Consider the following 24,696-nt stretch of genomic DNA (forward strand, 5'->3'; position numbering starts at 1 on the left):
AGCCCTGCACCTTCTCATATTGCTTTTGTTTCTTTTGCCAGCCCGACTGCTCCTGGTTGCACAGTAGAATTATAATTTTCATTTCAAATCATCTCTTCATTTTCTTCCTACCAAAATGAATCACCTCACATTTTTCTAAGTTGAACTTAACCTGTCAACTGTCTGCCTGTGTCATCAACTGGCCTATGTTTTTCAAATTTCTACAATATCCTCCTTACAGTTTATGGAAGTAACTCAAAGCTAAAACAAATATTACTGAGACAGCTTTCTTTCTTCAACATTTCTTAATAGAATGTGGAAGACCTTTCCAACATTTAACTGCTGCTTTCTTGTAACATGTCAAAGTCATTCCAGGATTTTCTTAAATTAACTATTTGCCTGCTATTTTCATTTCTGTATTCTCCGAGTTGCAATTGGTATGAGTGAAAGAAATTCATTTGGCTCCAACCATTCACTCATAGTACATTATAAAATGAGTAAGTACAGCATAATTTAATATGAGTTTTCACTTGTTTTTTATTCACTCATGCGACGTGGGTCTCGCTGGCTGGCCAGCATTTCTTGCCCATCCCTAATTGCCCTTGAGAAGGGGGTGGTGAGTAGCCTTCTTGAGCTGCTATAGTCCACATGCTGTAGGTTGACCATAAAGCCCTTAGGGAGGCAATTCCAGGGATTTTGACCCAGTGACAGTGAAAGAACAGTGACATATTTCCAAATCAGGATGGTGAATGACTTGGAGGGGAATTTGCAGGTAGTGGTGTCACTGGTCACATATGGTCTGTCTTTTACAAATCCATGCTGATTGGTCTTAATTAACTTGCATTTCTCCAAGTTCTGGATAAATTCATCCTGCATAATAAATTCACATGACTTAAACAACTGCTGATTTGTGTACATGTCTCTGAATGCACGCACAGTTGCGCAAGGAGCAATTAACTTGTATTTCAAGGTTCTTTATTTTGTGATACATCAGTAATTACATTTGATGAATAAGTGCTGAAGAATAATTTGACCTTTTTTAATATTGTTCAAATTAATGATCTTCAGCATGCATGGATGGAGGATAAGGTCTGAAACAGCTTTGATATTATTTGCGAATTAGCACATGGAAGTAGAAAGATTTTCACAAAATAACAGTGCAGATTACACAAAGTAAGAAGCTTCAGTATGATACTAACAATAGTGATTCACAATTGTTCAAGTATGTCCAAACTATAAGTACTTTCAATGTCTTTTGTGGGTCCTTTCGTGATTGAAGAGCGTGATCCTGAAGTAGCATAAATGTCGACGAAATTGGCAATTCATACTTTCATTGTTGGTGCCTGGGGGAACATCTGCAATTTTACCAACCTCTGGACATGCAAGTGCATCGATAGATGATCCTTGGAAACATACTGAACCAGATTTCAGTGCTTGCCTCCACATGAGTGAATTGGCTGCAGAATTTTCCCAATGTGATAATTAGATAATTCTGTAGTAATATAGTTATGCTAAACCAGTGGATTTTCTTGTGCCAGTCACCATTTACACACCATACAGACATATCTGCTGCTGATGGGTAGGCATCCTGAAGAAACAAATTAAGGGATGCTTTAATTTTCAAGGTTCCCCTGAAAAGTGTGAAGTGTGATTCAGTTATATCCAGTAAGGTTCTATTGAAATTAATATGTAGTGTTAAACTATGCCGGCACTGCCATAGCCAGTGATTCTTCAGATCAGTAAAGCCCCTTTCCTGTTTTTTTTGATTTTCTAAAAGTGAATGAAATTTTGGGTCATTTTGGGTCATCTTGGGCCTATTAAGGCTACTGAAAATGAAAATATTAAAAAATGTTAGCTCTATCCACTGCTATGAAAGTCATGGTTTTAGAAAGTTGGGTCTTCTACATAGCTCTTAAGGATTAGTACCTCCATACAAGGATCAGAACAAGACTCCAGTCTTTTCCAATTTTGAGATTCTGCACAGTTGTCAGCTATCTGGGAATGGTGACAATATGCACCTCAGTGGGTCCACGTACACTCTTCCCACGTGAGAATCTAATGATTGGGCCATCCCTAGAAAATTACAAACAGATTATTCAAACTTCGCCAATGGAAGTTGTCGCTGAATGTGGTATATTTGCAGGTAAAGTCGTTCAGAATATAGCTTTTAAAGACCTCCAGTTCCATGGTAAAAACCAATCTGCATTATTTTGTTTAGTAATCAAACAACATTGATGCTCTTTTTTTCCCTTTTTGGAAATAAGATACAAGATAAAATGCTGAGGTTGATTCAGGCCAGCACTTCAGTGGTCTTATGTACAAGAATTTTCATAAGGTTACTTAAATGAAATTGCAAACTAAATCCATTTAATAATAATCAGGTTATTAGTGACTTAATTAAAATAATTGACACAAAAATACCATTAACCAGTGCCTTAAAAATAATATACAACAAAATTTCAAAATCTAATTTTGAGTATTGTATGAAAGTCCTTTTGAGAACCGACCATAAAATCATAGAATCCCTACAGTACAGAAAGAGGCCATTTGGCCCATCGAGTCTGCACCAACCCTCCAAAGAGCATCCCACCCAGTCCTAGACCCAACATCCCACCCTATCATTGTAACCCCACATTTAACATGGCCAATCCAACTAACCTGCAGATCTTTGGACCGCGGGAAGAAACTGGAGCACCTGAAGGAAATTGGGCAATAATCCCTCAATAACTTATTTGAAACGCAATGCCAAAACACTGAATTCCCACCAGGGAGTCATACAAACAAAGAACAAGAGTAGACCATTCAGCCCTTTAAGCTTGCCCTGCCGTTCAATAAGATCATGGCTGATCTGATTTTAACCACAACTCTACATTCCTGCAGACCCCCAATAACTTTTCATCCCTGTAATAATCAAGGATTTATCCACCTCTGCCTTAAAAATATTTAAAGATTTTGCATCAGCTGCCTGATTCCAAAGGTTCACAACCCTCTAAGAGATTTGTTTTTCCTCTGTCTTAAGCAAGTGAACCCTTTATTTTTAAATCACGACTCCTTGTTCTAGTTTCTCCCCCAAGAGACAACATCCTTTCCACATCCACCCGGTCAAGCCCGCTCAGGATCTTATATTTCAGTTGTTACCTCTGGCTCTTCACATGTTTGTAGGACTCATTGTCTGAAGAACTAGGCTTGAGACCCCATCTCCAACATACATTTGCTCAAGAGAAGGGGCTTCTTGCTAGTTAACATGCGATTGTGAAACACTCCTATTTTCACCTTGTTCATAAAAAGACTACAAGTTCCTTGTTCACAGAGCATATTTTGGTATCTTAGCAATAGCAGGATGAAAGGTCAAAATACACTCAGATACATGAGTGATTTCAAAAGAAATTGATTAGATTTCAGTCCTATTTTAGGACTAATGTAATCTACAAAGAAGATGAGCTTACCTGTATAGTTATAACATTTTTTAAAAATCAAGTTTCTGTGGGAGCCTTGGTCCCTGGTAGCATATATTAAAATTTAACCAGTGGAATGAAATGATCAATGAATCATGTACAGCATACATAGAGGTTTTCAATATGCAACATTGGTGTACAAGGCTTTCCATCTGAAGTAGGTCAGGAAATTACCATATAATGTAATGTCTTAGGTCTCAAAGGAACTCTACCTAACAGGTAGATAAGGGCAATTAACTCAGATCCACAGAACAGATTACATTTAATCAAATTTTTTTGAAAAAGTTTGAAAAATCTCGAGACTTAGGTGGCCAATTAGTAAATTAAACTGTATTTTTAGGGACTTATCATTATACAATTTTAGTTAAATGTTGTGTTTTTTATCCACCAGGTCTCATACGTTTACAAGAATTAATGAAAGCCCCCTCCAGATATAATATTAAAGTTAAAATTCGTCAGTTGCCATCAGGCAATAGAGATGCTAAACCTCTTCTGAAGCAGATGAAAAGGGGGAAGGAGTTCTTTGTGATATTTGACTGTACATATGCTACTGCTGCCCAAATATTGAAACAGGTAATTGAAATCTCCTATATTCATTTGCTTGCTGTAGGATGCCTGGATGCTTTCCATTCTATGATCAAACTGCAGTGCTTTAACAGATTGTAAAAGAATAGTTTAGCTGAAGCATTCCTGAAAGAGCTGCATTGAAGAACGTTATGTAATCAATAGGACAAGTGTCCTTGGCTCTTTTATCATCATCCTCTGTTCCTTTCTGTTCTTAAAACTACTCTGCCTCCATAGTTTCACCCATGGGGGGCTCAGTGGATTGGGCCACTTTATAACACAGATTGTTGAAACAGTTGAATGAAGTGTAAGTCTCTATTGACCCAGAGAACTATAAGTGCTCTCTCATTAGAGAGAGATGACTGCTGGTCAGTTTAACCTGAGGTCACCTTGACTCAGATGACGGGCGAGACTTTCTCAGCCAATGGTCCAGAAAAAGAAGAAGGGAAAGTTATGTCTATTGAAGGATAATGATGTAATAAAATTGTCACGATATGAGAGACATATATGATTTGCTGAATATAATGATAAGGTTCAAATATTTAGAAAATGAAAGCTCTTCCTGTACAATCCAGCATCATGAGTTGGAGTGTACAAGGCTTCTATATGGGAAGCTCAGGCCTGGGTGAAGAAAACCTGTAGTTCTGGCAAAGCCATGAGCCCAGTCTTTGTGCTGTACTATCTTCAATGTGATAAAATTGTTGGCTCTGATAAGCGCTGCATCTGTCACATCTAGGTATATACAACAAATTGACTATGTCATCTGATGTGACCTGGAATGAGGTGTAATCATTCAGAACGATGGTTTCTTTAGAGTAAAAGCAAGATAATGCAGATGTTGCATATCGGGAGTAAAAACTGAAAGTTCTGGGGAAACCTTTAGAGTCACAGGCAGTGACAATTGTTTGCATCATAATTCCAGGATGTTTATGTGAATCATGGCAATATCATAGTGTTTTCTGTATTTATTTTGAGCTATTTTAAACATTATTTTTAAATAATTATTCCATGATGCACAATGTCTGACCAATGTTTCTGTGATATATTTAAAATAATGAATGGATTGTTTCATTCTATTTTGAAATTCATGTCAGCCTGTGTCCATCGAAGAATCAATTATGAATGTCAATATTTGGATATGGTACCATTATGTTTGTAAGTGGCACAGTGATTTGAATTTCCAAATGCCATAGTGCTTTGACTTTAAAAACATGGTTGATTAAAGTACATTGAAAATTACTGTCAAAATGGTTAAGTTTTCCTGCAGTTGCAAAATATGAATATGAAGCAGTTTCTAAGCCTCAGTGCAACTATTATAGTGGCATAAACTAGTAAGTAGGTTAGCAAAGAATCCAAATGCAAGGGTAATTATTCAAAGAAATGTTGCCACTGATCACACCCCCAGATTTATTTTCATCTCACTACATTGGCTAAATTTTATTCCTGCACCATCATCCCTGAATCTGTCACTACTCACTTGATCTACCTCTGTTTACAAATATGTGGTCATTGTGCCAGTCATATTTTTCCCAATATACTCTGTGCTGTTTGCAGCACCTTCCTCAGTGCTGCAGGGCACCCAGCAACTTTAACCTGCTTGCTGCTTCCCATTAGTGTGCCTCACTGTTACCCCATCCAGTTCTAGAATCATATTAAATGAACAATCCAGCCTGCTGACATCTCCAGTACACAGTAAAACCCCAACTGTGTTGTGCAATGATACCTTAAACCTAGACCCTGTTCTAGTCTATCATATGAAAATATCTCATTCCTCATTATATAAGGAAGAGTAAGCAAGTTCTTTGAAAGTCTGGGCCAGCATTTATCGCAAGATCAATATCATCAAAATAAATCAATTGGTTATTTGTAGCTGATTGTGGAATTTTGCAATGTTTAAATTGCATGCTGCCTTTTCTTCCATAAAATCAGTGACTAAAATTCAAAAAAACTCAAACTTGTGAAATATTTTAGAAAAATTTAAGGTGTAAAGGGTGCTATGTAAGGGCAATTTCTTTATTTGTTTAACACCTGTTTGTTCCTTTTGCAGATCCTCTCAATGGGAATGATGACTGAGTATTACCATTATTTTTTCACTACGCTGGTAAGGCACTAAAAACAAAAGCTTTTTTTCAGAGACTATGGCTCTGATTTGATTGTTTGTTGCTGATGTGCCAATATGGAGTTGGTGTTGGGAGCAACAGTTACTAAACTTTTCAAGTGTTAACTGAACCAATACTGTAACAAAAGTTACAGAACATCTATGTAAGGAGTTGCATCACAATTATTTCAGATCACATTGGACCAAGGCCTGATGGATGAAGGTGCTGGTGAAGTCCTGCTCTACACAGTTTCTGTACAGAGTTTAAAAGCAATAAATATTAACAGTGTGAGATAGCGTTCAAAGAACCAGATGACCAGGATCAGTGAGTGGCGAAAATAGCCTCTTTATTGCACATTCACAGCAGCACAGTGTAAGGCGAAATAGAATCCCCAAAATCATAGCTCAAAAGCAGCCATTTTATTCAAAATTCAAGCATACATTAACATTCTAACATTTGAGTGTTAAGCAGTAGACAAAGACAGAAATGTGATTTTCTGAAGAAGGGTCTAGACCCGAAACGTCAGCTTTCCTGCTCCTCTGATGCTGCTTGGCCTGCTGTGTTCATCCAGCTCTACACCTTGTTGTCTCAGATTCTCCAGCATCGGCAGTTCCTACTACCTCTGCAACAACTTTGTTTAAATGGGATTGTTTACATCGCGCGTTATGCATGAATGCACTTTCAAATGGGGTGTAACCGCAAATTGAAGTGGTTGTAACCTGATACGGTAGCGAACCCCCGAATGAGTTTGAATAGGGGCTGGCTAGTACATGGAAATCTGCAGTTAGTATTGTAACCACGAATTAGTGGGTTAATGGAGTAGTCGACATGATTCATGGAGCTATATTAAAAGTTGTTAACACCTTTGAATTCTGATATATCAACAGATTGCACTAGCCATTTTTGTCTCAAACGTCTGGAACTCCTAATGATATTCCTCCAAAATCTCTCTGTTTATGTCTTTTGTTCCCCAACAATCTTTAATGATCACAAACCTTAGACACAAATTCAGATGACACTGAATATAATCAGATCTCAGTACGTCTTATGGAATGGTACTTTTCTCGTTACTTTGGTACATGGACTGCAATGAGTGTTGTGGTATTTTGGATATGGCTGTATACGTAAATGCAACAGGATAGTTCCAAACACCTTTCGAATTATGTAACAAGCTGTCTTGAACTTTGGGTGGTGAGAGCAATGGTCCTTTACTTTTTATTGTCAAATTATGCTACTGGTCAAAAGTGAACATAATTAAATTGTTCTCTCCATTTCATTTTCTTGATATATCTGTGATTGCAAACAGTCGATATTTTATGCCGCAATCTCTTGCCTGGATACTGCTGTATGAAATTGGAAGACCATGTTTTGACCGTTGATTGTGCAGTATGAATGTCCGATTGTATCTGTATATCTTACAAACATACAAATGAGGAGCATGAGTAAGCCAGTCAACTCCTGCAGCCTGCTCTGCCCACCCAATAAAATCCGGATTATCTGTATGTGCTTCGAATTCCACATTCCCATTTAGACTGATGAGAGGACCGTTTTGCTTAGACACACTGATTCTCAATGGCTGTGTCTGGGGCAGTAAGGTTGCACCTTTGCACCCTCACAGTGGTGAAGTACCGTTATTCCGACAGTAGTCCATTCCTGCAGTACCTGTGTTCTGCAATCACTTGCATTGCAAGCAGAGCATCGAATCCCATTTTCAGAAAAAGTCATTGTTACTGAATTTAGTAGCACATCACTTGTCAGCAGAATCAAGCAGCCTGCAGCTTCTGCTGCACTTCAGGATTTGAATGAGATTTCAGAACATACTATACATGCATATGAGCCTTGATAAAATGTTGCCAAGTCCATTTAAACATCAATTATGCTGGAATTAATAAACTCAACATAGCTAATTTATGGCTTCATCGCTACAATGCTGACAAGACTTTTCCCATCATTATTAATTTTGCAGTTTGCAATGGCAAGAGGCTCAGTGGGTTCTTATAATCCTTGAAAGATGTAGATGTGTTCATTATAATGAAATCTTATGTCTTTCGATCTTTTACATACTTGATATTGTGAAACAGTCCAGTAGGTAGATTCTAATTCCCTATTCCTTCCATAGCACATATGCTAGCCTTTATATCAAGGCAGCTTTCAGTAACATACCCAGGATAATGAACAGAATACTCTTTTGTCATGTGTCTGAGCTACTAGAAATTTTCCCATGCCTAAACGTAACTTGCTCCCTCTCTCATCTTCAATACATGATACAGTAAAACAGCATCACACCTCATTTTAGATTTAAACTATTACTGCCAGAATTCTACTTCCCTGGGTAGAATGAACACTTTGATTGTGCAATGTGCATTTGAATATACTACATCTGATCATTGATGCCAGATCTTGGAGGTCTGCTGAATATCATTTTGGGCTACATAGTGAAGATTTTTGGTTAAGCCTTAATCCACATTATACCAGTCCTCCTTGTTAGAATTGAGCTCATTCAACTAAGTCTCACATTTCACACTAAGTCTAAATGTGGTCCAGCTTTCAGTAGCTGGGATGGAGGTCTCCTGCTTTGTTGTTAGCCCTGCTGGCTGGAAGATTTGAGTGGTCATACCTGCAGGGGTTTAGACCGAGAGGACCCAGATCTATTGAGTGTCCTGCCCAGATGCAGGTTCATCCTGGAACTTTTACAAGCTTTGGAATCACAGGAAAGTGAGAAGTGCAGGGACCAGGCACCTCTGCAGTGTCATGAGAGGAAAATTCAAGAGGGCCTGAGTATGGCTCTTCCTCCGTCTGGGTATATGCTGGCACCACCCTAAGAGGAATGTGTGGCTGAAATGAGGTTAAGGTCCCCTTTCTCTTTACCATTGATGCTGAGCTAGCTTAACAAGTGTCTCTGACAAGCCTGCCTCCCGTCTGTGCAGTATGACAGTGCCATTAATGGCCGAGGCCATGCGATCATCTTCTCTCTGGGGCTAAATGATTCCAGGCATGCAGCAGTCCTCTAAGTGTCAGGGTCCTGGGGCATTTCTTCCTTGACCTGCTGAGGAGACATGTCAGTGATGTGCTTAACAGACTGTGTGCTCCTGAGTCTAATGTCAATAGACCAGCAACTGAGGTCAAAATCTCTGAGCTGCACAAGGGAGCAGGGAAAAGTAAACTCTGAGAGCTCAGTGACTTCCTCCTTACTGCCACCTGGGCTGGCCTCTTTTTGGCTATGTATACCATCTGCTCCTAGTGCTTGCATGAAAGAAAAGAAAGCGTTAGTTGTGTAAGAGGGAGAAAAACTTGTGCAGATTAAGAATGAGTTAACACTGGAAGAATGGGCAGCACAGCATAATCACAGCCTTCTGGTTGGTCATTGAGATGCTGCTCCAAATGAGTGTTTGTACTCTTCTCTAACTTCCTTAAGAAGTTTCTCTTCATATGGGGAGAGGAGTCTGAAATACAAGCCTCCTCCCACCACCTACAAATTCGAATTTATTCAGGAATGCTTTAAATGATTCGATGTAGAGGAGGCCACATAGGTGGGCACATCTCTTTATAAGGATCATGTAAAAAATCTGATCTAGTTTTGTTCATCTAAAATGTAACTAGGAAGTTGAAATAATATTCGTTTTGGATTGCTTCCCAATGGGCAATAAAACGTATCTGATAATGCATTGGCCCAGGGTTTGCATTGTAACGAGTAGTGTATCGCAGATACATTACAGCTGCATACATTGGGGTTGTGTATTGCTGATGTATTCTTCCTTAATACAGCAGGCTGTGTATCGCTGATACATTACTACTGCATATATTGCTTTTAAACCTACTAGACTGTTATGTTGACATCCTTCTAATCGTCAGCATGGGCTCAATCTCCTTCAGTAATAAATCACTTAGAACCTTAGCCCAAGCTCTAAAAAGACATAAATAAATAAACTGCAGTGCCATCAAAACATATGCAAATTGCACAGTGGTTCTTGAATGCCATTCATATTTTTATACTGCTAGAGAGCTTATTGAAGCTCTTGACAGTCACTTGGAATTTTTCACGAATAATACCAAGCAGTATTAGCCCATTTAGAAGGGTGTTTTACATTTTGTTTGATGTTCATTTTTAAGAATGAAAGAAAATGAATACTTAAGTTGATGTATAGAAATATTTATTATTGTCTCAAAACATTAATGGGCATGAAGATCATATTTCTGCATTCTGTGATCCAGAAAGAGAAGCTTAGCAAGTTATAATAATGTGGAGAATTCAGTGGTGTGGTTTTGACTCATTGCCCTTCTGGTTCTGCATTCTACGTTTGATCCCAGCTCAAAATAATGGATCAAAGGTTTCCTGTTACAACCAGCTGGAAGCATTGGAAATGAAGCTAGTTTGAGTGGTTTCCTTGTATATATGTGAGTCTATGGCTCAAAAACTGTTCAGAATTTGTCACTTGGTTGACAGCCTCACAACTAAAAGGTCACGAGAATGACTGGAGTGAAGCAAAGAAATAATGAGCTGATGCTTGTACTTTTGAACCCACTGACTTCAATAGACAGCAAGTTATGAACTATTAAGCACAGAAACCAATCACTATTATATCTGGAACTCAATTTTAGGTTTGCTAAAATATTATGTTAAGTCAGAATAGAGAATATTAACTTAATTTTTCTGTTGATCCTGTTACTAACCTAAGCTTGCTGGATGCTGATGAACTGATAGGGAAAAGAAAATCCACTTGGCACTTATTTTAACATAAATCAACTCTCTTTTTCCAAAACAGAGGAAGAAAGTTTTCCATAAACCGTACCTTTCCTCAGATTCTCTCAATTAAGCACTGAATGCATTTTGCACTATTAAGGTCATCCTCACCATAATAGAACAAAAGAACAAAGAACAAAGAAAATTACAGCACAGGAACAGGCCCTTTAGCCCTCCAAGCCTGTGCCGATCCAGATCCTCTATCTAAACCTGTCGTCTATTTTCCAAGGATCTGTATCCCTCTGCTCCTTGCCCATTCATGTATCTGTCCAGATACATCTTAAATGACGCTATTGTGCCCGCTTCTACCACCTCCGCTGGCAACGCGTTCCAGGCACCCACCACCCTCTGCGTAAAGAACTTTCCACGCATATCTCCCTTAAACTTTTCCCCTCTCACCTTGAAATCGTGACCCCTAGTAATTGAGTCCCCCACTCTGGGAAAAAGCTTCTTGCTATCCACCCTGTCTATACCTCTCATGATTTTGCAGACCTCAATCAGGTCCCCCCTCAACCTCCGTCTTTCAAATGTAAATAATCCTAATCTACTCAACCTCTCTTCATAGCTAGCACCCTCCATACCGGGCAACATCCTGGTGAACCTCCTCTGCACCCTCTCCAAAGCATCCACATCCTTTTGGTAATGTGGCGACCAGAACTGTAGGCAGTATTCCAAATGTGGTCGAACCAAAGTCCTATACAACTGTAACATGACCTGCCAGCTCTTGTACTCAATACCCCGTCTGATGAATGAAAGCATGCCGTATGCCTTCTTGACCACTCTATCGACCTGCGTTGCCACCTTCAGGGTGCAATGGACCTGAACACCCAGATCTCTCTGTGTATCAATTTTCCCCGGGGCTTTTCCATTTACCATATAGTTCGCTCTTGAATTGGATCTTCCAAAATGCATCACCTCGCATTTGCCTGGATTGAACTCCATCTGCCATTTCTCCGCCCAACTCTCCAATCTATCTATATTCTGCTGCATTCTCCGACAGTCCCCGTCACTATCTGCTACTCCACCAATCTTAGTGTCATCTACAAACTTGCTAATCATACCATCATTTATGTATATCGCAAATGACAGTTGTCCCAACATGGATTCCTGCGGAACACCACTGGTCACTGTTCTCCATTTTGAGAAACTCCCTTCCGCTACAACTCTGTCTCCTGTTGCCCAGCCAGTTCTCTATCCATCTAGCTAGTTCACCCTGGACCCCATGCGACTTCACTTTCTCCATCAGCCTACCAAGGGGAACCTTATCAACTGTCTTACTGAAGTCCATATATATGACATCTACAGCCCTTCCCTCATCTATCAACTTTGTCACTTCCTCAAAGAATTCTATCAAGTTGGTAAGACATGACCTTCCCTCCACAAAGCCATGCTGCCTATCACTAATAAGCACTAATAATAGATAGTGTACAACTTCTTCAGATAATAATTCCAGCAGATACACTTGCAAGACACTTCATAGTGTCCGACAGCCCCAAATCTGCTGAGGTGAAAGATTACCTAATTTGCCTAAGCACCATTACAGCACTATTACCATTTCAGGTACACCTCCAGTAGCCAGCTGCCTCACATTCACGACAGCTGCAGTGCTCCTTTGACAATGCAGAAATTGAGGCTTTTGCTCACTCATGTGCAGCTTGACTCTCCGTTATAGGGGAATAATCTTTAAAAAAAGTTTAAATGAAATGAACTTTACTTTTTTGTAAGTTCAGATTTATTTTTTGATTAGACCCTCCAAACTGAAGGGCAGTATCTCAGTCCAAATGACAACTCCTGGTATATGGCACCTTATTCTTTGGCTCCATTTTAAAGCCATCTCTCTGGCCTGAGATGAACAGGTTTCCAACAGAATTCTGGCAAGACAAATCCATAGCATCATCACTGAATGACTGAAGAGGTTTTTTTTCATGAAGAAAGGTTGAGACAGAAGGTGATGAGCAATCTGCTGAAAGCCAAATAAAGCAGCTTGTTTTTTTTAAAGAAGTTGGGACAATGGAACTAGTCTGAATGGGTGGGGTCAAGCTCCTACATAACCAGGATTTTTGCTTTCAGCAGTTGCTCGGGTCTTGATGCTGGATGTGGAAGTTCTTATTCCTCACAGTTACAGCTGAGTTCTCTTCCTGCTGCTAGAATTCCATGTGAGACAATCTGTCATACCCAATTTACCTTCGCCAAATAAGTGTTTATGGGATGAACAGTTAATTAGTAATAATTAATCTATCTATTATTTTGTTGAGCATTTTGGTAGAGATACCGTTAATCCAATTCTTCTCTTCTAATTTTATCTATTTTAAATGGCATGTAAAAATAAAGTGTGTTTGCTTAAAATTGAATAGTTTTACCAATCAAATTGCAACTGGAAAGCAATGTCTTACACTTGCCTTTAAAATAAGAAAACATTGAGGTCTAAGCTATCCTTTTAATATATTTTGAGGGCATTGGTCTGGTCCAGGGCAATTCATGTCTCAGAATTGATGCCTGGCCTAACAGTGGTCCCTAATTAGACATATTGTAGGAAATTGACAGGAGTCACAAGGGATTTCAGCCCTGGTACTTTATAATAGTATAAAGAGGAAAGTTAGAAACTATACTTTGTTTATCACCAAAATTACTACATCATCTCTAATAAACACTGCCCCCAACAATGTACAACTTAGGCTTAAATTTCTGATGGATTGGATCATGGCATTTGATATGGTAAATGCTAACTGCATATTAATTGAGTACATAATTACATTTAGGATTTAGGCATTAACTGGGGATTCACCTCTGTGCACATGGTTTGTTTATTGATATGATAATGGTAAACATAGACTGTCAATATTCAGCTTCTATCATTTGACTTTAATGCTTGAGATATTTCATTGACTAAAAATGAATTTAAGGAGGATAAATGCTATCCCAAAATAGTTATGATCACTTGACCCTGTTTAACCACACTCATGAGACCATCAATGAGCAAAGATCAGTCTGAGCCAACATTAATGTTGTCATAAAAGAGCACAAAAACTCAGAACTGTATCTCCCAGCTGATTTGCATCTTTGTGGAAGCTTTACATGGAGACTAAGGTAGTGGACAGGAGAAATGTCTATGGATGTTGTTTAATTAGACTTCGAGAAGGCATGTGATAAAGTCCCAAATAGGAGACTCTTAACTAAGATAGAAGCCCATGGAATGGAGGGCAAATCACTAACATGGCTGGGAATTTGATTGAGTGCAGGTGATAGAAAGTAGGGATACTGGGTATGTAATCAAATTGGCAGAATGTAACTATAAGTCTCCTGCAGGGACACTCATTATTGAGATGTTAGGACCTCAATTACTCACAATATTTATTAACAATGTGGATAATGGCATGGTAAGTCATATATCCAAATTTGGTGATGACACAAAGCTAGGCAGTAGAGGATAATCCATCAATATCTCTTTGCAATTGTATTCTAAGTGAATGGGCAAAACTGTAGCAGATGGAGTTCAATGGAAGGAAGTGGTGAGTTTATCCATTTGGGACCTTAAAAAAAAATCATGGTGCTTTTTAGATGATATGAAGTAAAATACAATGCATGTCCAATGAAAGTTGGGGTTTCAGGTGCATAGATCTTTAAAATATCACAAACAGGTGCAGAAAATAGTCAGGAAAGCTAATGGAATGCTGGCCTTTATAACTGGAGGACAGGAGTACAAAGATGCAGGAGTTCTGCTGCAGTAATACAAAACCTTGGTTAAACCTCTCTTGGAGTACTGAGCAGATCTGGACACCACACTTTAGGAAAGATATTGGCCTTGGAAAGAGTGTAAATGTAGGGTTACAAGAATGATACCTGAACTTCAGGGGTTAAATAATCAGGAGAGATTATACAAATTAGGCCTGTTTCTCTCGCATTTAAAAGAGAAAGGATGATCTGATTGAAGATAATAACAGAAAAAGACAGGATGGACAAAGATAAACTATTTCCACTGGGTAGGGATCTAGAGCTAGGGGCATAGTCTATGACTTAGGGCCATAATATTCAGGAGAGATGTTACAAAGCATTTCTACACACTCAAAGGATGACAGATGTTATGGAACTTTCTTCTACAAATGGCAGTGGATGTAGGATCAATTGTTAAAATTATCCTTCACAGATTTGAAATTTTGTTCAGATATGAGCCAAAGATAGGTATGTGGATTTAGGCCACAGATCAGCCATGATCTCATTGAATGGTGGAACAGGTTCAAGGGGCTGAATGGCCTATTCATGACCCTATGTTTCTCTGAAAGATTATTTGCAGAGTATTCAGCTTGGAAAAATAATAAGCAGTCCCAGGAATTTATAGTGGACCTATCAACAGTGTTTCTGAGCACCACAGCAGAGACAAGGAAAAATGAATTGAAGCAAGAATGAGAAGACATTCTCTCTCCCCGTCAATCTCTCTCAATCTAAAAAGTCAGTGCCTCATAGAAAAGCAACTTGGAAACATGACCAAACACCAAAAAATGAAGGTTATTTGCAAGTTGGATCACAGCGTGTATCCAAATGGTACTTTTCAGATTCGGGTAAATATAATTGAAAGAAAGCTCAACAACAGCAACATAAATATGAACGTTTATTAAGTAATAATAAATAAGTATAATGGCAATCATAAATTATTATAGTGGTAATAATAAATAGAAAAGAAAAGAGATTTAAAAAAAGCAGCAAGTCTCACGCCTTTCGAGAAAAAGCAACAAGCCTCATGTTCTTCTGTCCATCGGGGACCCCTCAATCGATGGCTGGGCTGGAGGCTGTGGTTCATTCCTGGCACTGTTCACGATTCCGAGCCGAGGTGAAGTCCAGCAATATCACAAACAACCAGTACAGAAAACAGCAGGTACAATAGACAAAACTGCTGGCTGGTACAGACAACAAGGGATGGGAAAACAAGTGAAGGTGTCATATTCAGCTCATAAAGGAATGTTCACAGGACTCATTCAAGGTCATGCAGCTTGTTAAGTATTATTCTAAACTTTCCCAGCCTATTTTCCCATCCTGTACAATCTATTTTCTCATGCAGCTGTCGAATATCATCATTAACTTTTAGCCCTTTGGTCCATCCTATTCAGCCAGTCCTAAAGAAACAGGACACCAGCTAAGTCATTGGGGCTCCTGTCTCAGCATCTTATTCAAAATTTAAGCAGCAACTGCTGTATCTCCCTATCTGTATAGATAACCTCAGCTCTCCCTGAATTGCTCCATGAAGGTCGGTATCCCGTCACCAAGTCACCCTTTATTTACATGTGCATAACACATGACATAGATCCAGCTAGCACAGCCATCTTTTGGAGTGAGCAGAACCTCTTACACGCATGTTTATATCTGTCAGCCGGGCTCCCTGATTGGATCAGGTTAACAGCCCCAATTAGGGTACTTATTCTATGAGATCCACCCGGTTGACATTGTTCCAATCACTACATCCCTCCCTGTCTAAGTCCCGGGATGTAGGCCCATTCTTTTTTCCTGTAGCTTCTCCCGGGGCGTTTTCACCGGCTCTTCTGACTCTGCCTTGGATACTGGTGGCGAGTACTCGACTGTAGCCTGCCTCTTGCGTTCAGAGTGTCTTGGCCAAAACACCTCACCTTCTTCAGGCAGTAATGGTGTCAAGGCTGCGACATCCGCTGTGCCCATCCCTTTCTTGGAGATTTCTTTGAGGCTAGGCGTTCCTGATGCCATTTCACTGCTGTCCCGCACCCCCCGCCCCCAGGTCCTGGAAGATCATATTTAACCTAGTGTGGAGCCTTCTCCCCATTAGCAACTCTGTTGGAGCTATCTCTCTAATTGTGTGAGGGGTGGTTCGATAATCCAAAAAAAGAACCAGGACAGTTTGGTATCAAGTGAAGCTGTAGGCGGTTTCCTTAAGTCTGCCTTTAACATTTGGACTGCTCTTTCTGCCAGAATATTGAATGATGGATGATATGGAGCCGTACCTACATGCCGAATGACATTCCACTTCAGAAAATACTGCAACTCCCCACTGGTAAATGATAGCCTGTTGTCTGTGACCAACACCTCTAGAGTCTGTATGTTGCAAAAGATGCTTGCAACTTTTCAATTGTCGTCCCCGTGATTGACAAATGAACTCCTATGTACTTCCAACCACTTTGAATGGGTGTCCACAATGACTAAAAACACAGACCCCATAAAAGGACTGGTATTGTCAGTGTGTAACTGAGTCCAGGGTTTACCAGGCCATTCCCACAACATCTGGGGGATCTGCTGACAGTAATTTTTTCCTTGTTGGTAGTCTGGGCACTTCCCCACCAATGTGGCTTTGTTGGCATCCAATCCTGGTGACCATATATAAACGTCTCACCAACATCTTCATTTTGGAAACCCCTGGATGATTCTGGTGGAGTTTCGCCAGTATCTGGCATTGGGCTTTGCTCAGGACAATCACTCTTGCTCCCCATAATAATATGGCATCCTCTGTGTTGATCTGGTCTCACCAGGTCCAGAAAGGTTTCAATTCTGGTTATGATGGCCCTTTTGCTTCCCCAGCCATCACCATGAGCCACTTTAGTTTTGCCAGGACCGAATTCTTTTATGTCCACTGTCAGATATTGTCAGCAGTGACTGGAAAGCTTAAAACCAGAACAGACTCTTCGAGGGGAGGCACCACCAGTGGTGAATCTGCCAGTGGGAGTCAGCTCAAGGCATCCACATTTGCCACTTGGCCTCCCAGGTGGTGTTTCAAGTTGTAATTGTATTCCCTTAGAATAAGAGCCCACCATTGAATTCGACCTAAAGCTATGGGCAGAATGGCCCTATCCTCTTTAGGTAGCCCTAGCAGGATTTGTTGTCCTTTACTATTACAAATTTATGTCTGTAAAAGGTATTAGTGGAACTTTCTCACACCAAAAATGACTGTCAAACCTTCTTTCTGTATCTGGGCACGTTTTCGTTCAGCATCTGCCAAAGTTCGGGAAGTATATGCTATCGGGTGTTCCTCTCTGGGCCACCAGTGAGCCAACACTACTCCAGTACCGTATGGGGAGGCATTGCATGTCAACACTACATGTCGCTTAGGATCATAATGTGCCAACACGAGAGACGACAATACCTGCTTTTTCACTTTCTTAAGCACTAGTAGAGCCCACCAAAAACATACCAGTAAGGTAACCACAGAACTACTCACTGGTGGATCCTAAGATCAGAACTAATCTGAATCAGAATTCAGATCTTGATCAATCAGCTTGGGTTAATGTAAAGTTAAATGAGAGTGAGGTGTAAGAAACAAGACTAGACAACCTAAAGGCAACAAACTCGGATCACCACCCATGAAACTCCTAAAAAAAAATTCTGAACCCAGCATATGGAACTGGGCAGGGAAGAGTTAAAACTTGAAGATGTGGCAAGGTTTAGTGAACATGTCTGAATGCCAATCTACAAAAGGTTAAGATGAAGAGATTGAATGTGTGCATTGTCAAAGTTTTTGTATTAATATTTCATATCTATTAATCATATTTATACTCAAAATAAACAAAAAGGAGAAATGTTACTTTTGTCCATTTATCATGTTCAGGTAGTGTCGTGGTAATGGTAATGATTGGACTATTAATATTCACCTTCAAATCATGTTATTTTAATACCTGGAACAAAAAAAAAGCTTTAAAAAAGACAAATACTGAATTAAAATATCTTCTGTGATCACCTGACCAGGTTGAACTAAAATTCATCAATAAACAAGGATCAGTCTGAAATGAAATTAACATTGTTATAAAAGGGCACTGAAACGCAAACTTGTCTGTCTTGGTTTGATTCATACCTTTCTGGAAGTTACACACTGATATAGAAGGTTGTCCATGGAGTATTCAGCTTGGAAAAATAATAAGCAGTCTTAGGAATATACAAGTGGACCAAAATAACAGCTGTTTCTGAACAGCAGATGAGAAAGAATGAATTGAAGCAAGAACTGAAGACATTCACTTCACTTGTCTCTTGCTCAACTTGAAACGTCAATACTCCATGAAAAAGCAACTTGGAAAAAGCGATCATTCATCAAAAAATCAAGATTACCTGCAACCTTCACCACTCCTGAAGAAACAGGAGAAAAGCTGAACAGTCGGGACTCCAGTTTCTTTCTTGCATCTTAAAACTCTAAAAATTGGAAGCTATAACTGACTCCACCTTCTTATCTGGATAGATAGCCTTCTCCCTACCCTTTTTTTTGAAAAGCTTATTACCAGTGTTCTGCATGCTTGAAGTCACATTTTCTCATTTTGCTCAGACTTGATAGGTATAAAACTTCACTCTTTCACGCAAGAAAACCTTGGAGTTGGCCTCCCTTCATTTTTCATCTGGTTAACTAAGCTTACTTGAAGTGTGGTAATTACATGCTTAGTTGCAGTTGACCAAGAGGTGGTTAAAAGTAGGGAACTGATCACCCCTCTCACCAGTCGTATCAGTATATACAGCCTACTGTGGCAGCTGATGCAGTTTCTTATCAAAACAGCCTATATAGGAACAAGCCGTGGTTGTTGGATTAGATACCTAATATTCATCTCAAAATAAAAGATCATGTGTATATAAATGCCAGCTCCAGTTCCATCCTTTTACTGCCAGGTTATACAAGTTGCAAGTTGTAACAATAACTTAGCATGACTGGCCATTGACCCATTTGACCCATCTTTGATAACTTGGACAGATCGCAACCCCATAGAAAATGCCATCTTTACATAAAGAGATAATTGAAATGAAGGAAAGAGAATATCATATTTAGTACAAGAATTGTGCTGTGCTCACTCAGAAGTGGCAGGTAACTCGTTAAAATAATTTAAAGGTCAATTATCAGAGACTAACTGGAATTTTTCAGCTGGCATCTGGAAGCCTGGCAACATCATTGAAAGGGCCTCCAGGCAAAGAGATCTGCCAACTGTTGCCAATTTTAATTTCAAATGCTAAATTTGCTGAGAGGGCAGCATAACATGGAGGCACTCTCTCTGTCCCTTAACTGCTAAAGCAGAAAACCACTCCACTCTGAAGATCTCCTAATGGCCTCACTTTCAAGATCCTGCCTGCCATCTTTATTTGAATAGCCTTACAGTCGACACTGTCTGGTTCTCTAATTAGAGAATACTTTAGCCTTCAATATTCCAAAGTAAATTACTCTAACCTCTCTGATCTTTCTTCATAGCTGAAGTTTTTCATTCCTCAACATTCTGGTAAATCATGCTGTATACTCTCACATCAGATCACACCCTACCTGCAATGTAATGACCAGAACTGTACACACTACTAGAAGTGTCAGCAAATTGGAAATTCAACTCATTTGCCTCAGAGATGCAAAATTGAAACTAATGTCATCACCCAGATCACTTATTTTCACCTCCCTACCATCACCTGTCACATCTCAGTTCATGTGCTATTGAAGTCTTCATCATGGCCTTTCTTACCTCTAGACTTGGCAATGCTGATGCATTCCTGACTGTCCTTCTGTGTTCCATTCTCTGTAAGTTTGAGGTATCCTCACATCATGTCCTATTCAACTATTAGCATTGGTTTGCTGACTTGCATTGGCTTTTACTTAAGTATTGCCTTGTTTATAAAATTTGCATCCTCCTCTTCAAATCCTGTCGGGATTTCACACCTTCCTATCTCTGCAATCTCCCCTAAGACCACAATCCTCCAAGATATTTGCACTTACCTAACTCTGGCTTTTTGTGCATCCCAATTTTAATTGCTCCATTGTTGGTGACAGTTTCTTGAATTGCTTAGATTCTCATCTCCAGAATTTCTTCCCTACACATCTCTTCCTTTCTGTCTTGATTTTCCTGTTTGAATTATTCCTTAGAGATACTTTTGACCAATGATTCAGTTATCTGATTAAGTAGTTCCTTATGTGGCCCAGTGTCATACTAGGCAAAATCTTGTGGAGCGGGTGAGACCCAGACATTGACTCTTTTTTGAGAACATCCACCACATCTTATGCCACCCAAGCATTTCACAAGCCAACATTTTCCTAGGATCAAGGAGCTTGCCAGCAGGGAGCTACCAACCAATCACAGTCAGATGGGGAGGCACCCACTCACAATTTTATCTTAAATGTGTCTCTCATCAAGTAGAATGTAATTGTTAATTAAAATTCTTATCTTATGGTCTATCTCTACAGGATCTGTTTGCATTGAACCTGGAACCTTATCGGTACAGTGGTGTCAACATGACAGGGTTTCGCCTTCTAAATATGGATAACCCACGTGTTGCATCCATTACTGAGAAATGGGCTATGGAACAACTTCAAGCACCACCAAAACCAGATTCAGGAATCCTGGGTGGGATGATTACAGTAAGTGCCCTTTACATCTCCTGAAAAATCTTAAGTCTCTATAGTTGTCAATGAAATAATGTGAAGTGTGTTTAGGAAAACGTTAAATTAATAATTTTCATTTTCTCCATAAAGTACAGATTACTGCAAATTGCAATCGGCATTTCAAATGTTGATGCTCGTGTGATTCCTAATTTGTCAAATTGAAGATCATTACTATTCAACAAGCATTTTCTGGTCTCTGCATGATATTCCTGCTGAAACACCTCATGTCATATTCATTTTCAATGGTTAAGTAGGGCAAGTCAGCAAAAGAAGTGAATGGGTCACTTATGATTTTGTGATTCAGACAGACATGCCTCATTAAGCTATTTTGTTTGATAAATGAAAGGCAAAACAAGCTACCAATTGAAATTATACACCTTTACAGCTGGTCACAAATGAAATTAGTTCTGGTAGTCTTAGTCCAGATGGTGCCAATGAAAGAACAAAGTAACGAATAGTCTGTTTGCATTCGCTGCAAGATGCACATGGAAAATAGTACATGCAGCAATGGGGTTCTGAGGGGTTCCACAATCTGATGTGTTCGGTAAATTAAGACCAATAATGGAATGATACTTCTTTACAAGTTGAATGGCAGGATGTTAGTTCATTAAAATTATAGTAAGTCATCCTTTTCAAGTCATGCATTTTCAATTCAGTTAAAGTGTTTTAATTTTGCAGAGCCTGTGCATAAAAATTGCCATTTTTAACTCATTTTTTTTTAGGTTCAGGTGTCTGAGACAAAAAAAATTATCATTTTATCAATGGCCCCACTAACATTAAAATATTATTTTATAATTTTTAGTGTATTTTCTGAATATTGCTAATTGTTGGTAGTATATTAAATACCAACCTACTTAAAAGTGAAAAATCTACAACAGGGAAGACTTTGTGTGCTTAATTGCACAAGAGGATATCAACAACTGAAAATGTGAAAGCATTTTATTTTCCGCTGGGTAAACAGTTTGGAGAGGGAAGTGAAAATTGTTTTTTTTTTATTCTTCATGATGCTAGTACTGTGAATGAATTCTTCCATTGATGCTTTTAGAGACAAAAGATCCAGTAGTCGCATTAAACCTGAATCTTAATGTTAAAATAGCACTGTGGATGGATACTGTACAAATGTGTATGAAATAATGTCTGTGTACCAGGGCAAGTATCAAATTCAAACACAGCTGGAAAGACCAATCTTTGTCTTTAAATAAAATCCACAAACTGAAAAGTACTTAGTGCAGCATCCATCCAAGTAACTAATTGATAACTAAAAGGAAAGCAACAATTCATGGAAGATCAAGTATCCTATTGTTATAACAAAATGCATGGCAAAATCATCATCAAAAGCATCGACAAGGCAGAGAGACAAAAAAAAACAGGAAAAGGAACAGGGAGCAAAGAAAAGGATTGATGTAATAGATTTTCATCAATGGTAACTAGGCAAACAGAGTAACGATATTTGTAAAGGCTCAATTGGAGTATCAGTCTTTTTTTTGCTCCTCAGAACAAGGTACTGATTTTGCTGTCTTAGAAACTGGCAGAGCTACTGCTTATTAATGCCACCATTTTAGCAGCAGTGAAGCCATTGCGTTGGATGCTTATTCTCCACTGTTGTCAATAATCACACTAATGAGCATTAGGAAACTGCTGGCATTTGCAGTCCACAAAACACTTTACAATTAATAACTGTAGCTAGGTGCTCAGAATTGCAGATTTTGGCGCAGTAACAACACATCGCATTTTATAAAGAAGCTTGAGTTCATGAAAGGAAATAATAAAAATCATTTTGAGTACACATGGGCAGAGATTCAAATATTGTAGAGGAAAGAGAACCGATTTCTGTGCTACCAACTTTCTTACTGTGTCACTACACAAGCCACAATGGGACTGGACAAACAATCATTTTGGTTGGACTCCAAGAACATATCTTCAGTTCTACGAAAGAAAAGACCTAAATAAGGAGCATTGTAAGTCCAAGTAATTTATCTGTCAGCCTTGATGGAGACTTAACATTTACAAACCATGTAGTTGATGGAAGATTTTTAGTTTCATTTATTTATAGTCAATGCAAGTAATGCTGGAAAATGGATTGTTTCCTCAATTTGGCGACTGAGGGTAGATTTAGCTCACAGGGTGGCACCACTTCAGCTGTACAGAATTTCTAACCACTCACTGAATCTGGGAGAGGAATGCCTGCAGTTCCCTGTGTGGTGACAAAAACTTTACAAGGTTTAAAAATGTAGCCCTGTTTCCCTGACATTACTCAGATATGGCCAAAACAGCCCTCAGATCAATGTTTCAGCCTGATCACCTGTTGTCAGAATTGGAAAATGTTAGAGACAATGGATATCCCGCAAATCGAAAGGCAGAAGAGGGAGTAGGAACAAAAATAGAATTTGCTGGAAAAGCTCAACAAGTCTGGCAGCATCTGCGAAGAAAAATATCAGAGTTAACGTTTCGGGTCTGGTGACCCTTCCTCAGAAAAGTTAACTATGATTTTTTTCTTCACAGATGCTGTCAGACCTGCTGAGCTTTTCTAGCAACTTCCGTTTTTGTTCCTGATTTACAGCATCCGCAGCTCTTTCGATTTTTAGTAGAGCGAGTAGGTTTCAGAATTGAGTTGGGGAGAGGCTGGTAGTGCGGAAAAGGAAAGAAGAAAAAGGTAGATCTAAGATGAGGTATCTTTTGTCTTGTGGTTCTCAGAAACTTGAAAAACACTCGATACAGAAACTGGAGCTTTCATGAATATATTTATTTTTTGGATCTCTCCATGTGTGGTCAAATGACAAGAGTATTGCTCTTATACACTGACTAGTATAATAGTAGATGATGTGGCATTCTGAATATCTATATATCCACGTGCATAACAATATAGTTTCTGAATTATTTGGAGTAACGTAACAATATAACATTGTTCTTTTCTCAAAAAATGCATTTTTGTACAACATAACTTACTAATTTCTTTACACATACTGTCTAAACTGAAGAAAATTTGTAATCAACTTTTATTATGAAATTTATAATTTGGAATGTCTTCAGATTTTTTTATAGATTCATTTTTAAACAACATGTTGTTTATGGTATACAGTTAGTAGTAGGATGCTGGGCGTCCATTTTGTGGATACAATAATTTTGTATGTCGTGAGTCAGCACACTGAAATTTGTGTGTGTGCGCGTGTGTTGCTGAAGTGGTGTGTGTGTTGCTCTTATTGCAGTACGTGTTACACTTGATATTACGGATATCCCATTTGTCAGTGATGCTGCTAGTATTGCTGATAAGCTTTTTCTGCAATATCAGCTGTGACACAGGTTGAACAGAGACCCTGTTCTTTCTCATCTGCTTATTGGTTTCGATCTGTTTTTTTTTGCAATAACCCTTGCTGGGTTCCAGGTTTTCATGATTGAGTTGTGTCCATGTACTTTCTGTCTAGTCAAAAAAAGACTCCAGATTTGGCATCATAGGAGCAGAGAGGCTGATGTTTCGGGCCTAGACCCTTCATCAGAAAAGGGGGAGGGGAAGGGGGT

At 39.1% G+C, this 24,696-nt stretch overlaps 1 protein-coding gene across 1 annotated transcript in view; it reads left to right on the forward strand.

The window, feature by feature from the left end:
* The window catches only part of LOC109933409 (glutamate receptor ionotropic, kainate 1), a 289,847-nt gene that overhangs the window by 181,335 nt on the left and 83,816 nt on the right, over positions 1 to 24,696 (forward strand). The window contains exons 4-6 of the mRNA XM_048602822.1: positions 3,826 to 4,007; positions 6,046 to 6,099; positions 20,983 to 21,156. Of these exons, the coding sequence (XP_048458779.1) occupies positions 3,826 to 4,007; positions 6,046 to 6,099; positions 20,983 to 21,156 (410 nt within the window). The remainder of the gene's footprint in view (positions 1 to 3,825; positions 4,008 to 6,045; positions 6,100 to 20,982; positions 21,157 to 24,696) is intronic.

The sequence above is a fragment of the Rhincodon typus genome, chromosome 11 (genome assembly GCF_021869965.1).
Source record: "Rhincodon typus isolate 14 chromosome 11, sRhiTyp1.1, whole genome shotgun sequence".
Lineage (NCBI taxonomy): Eukaryota > Metazoa > Chordata > Chondrichthyes > Orectolobiformes > Rhincodontidae > Rhincodon > Rhincodon typus.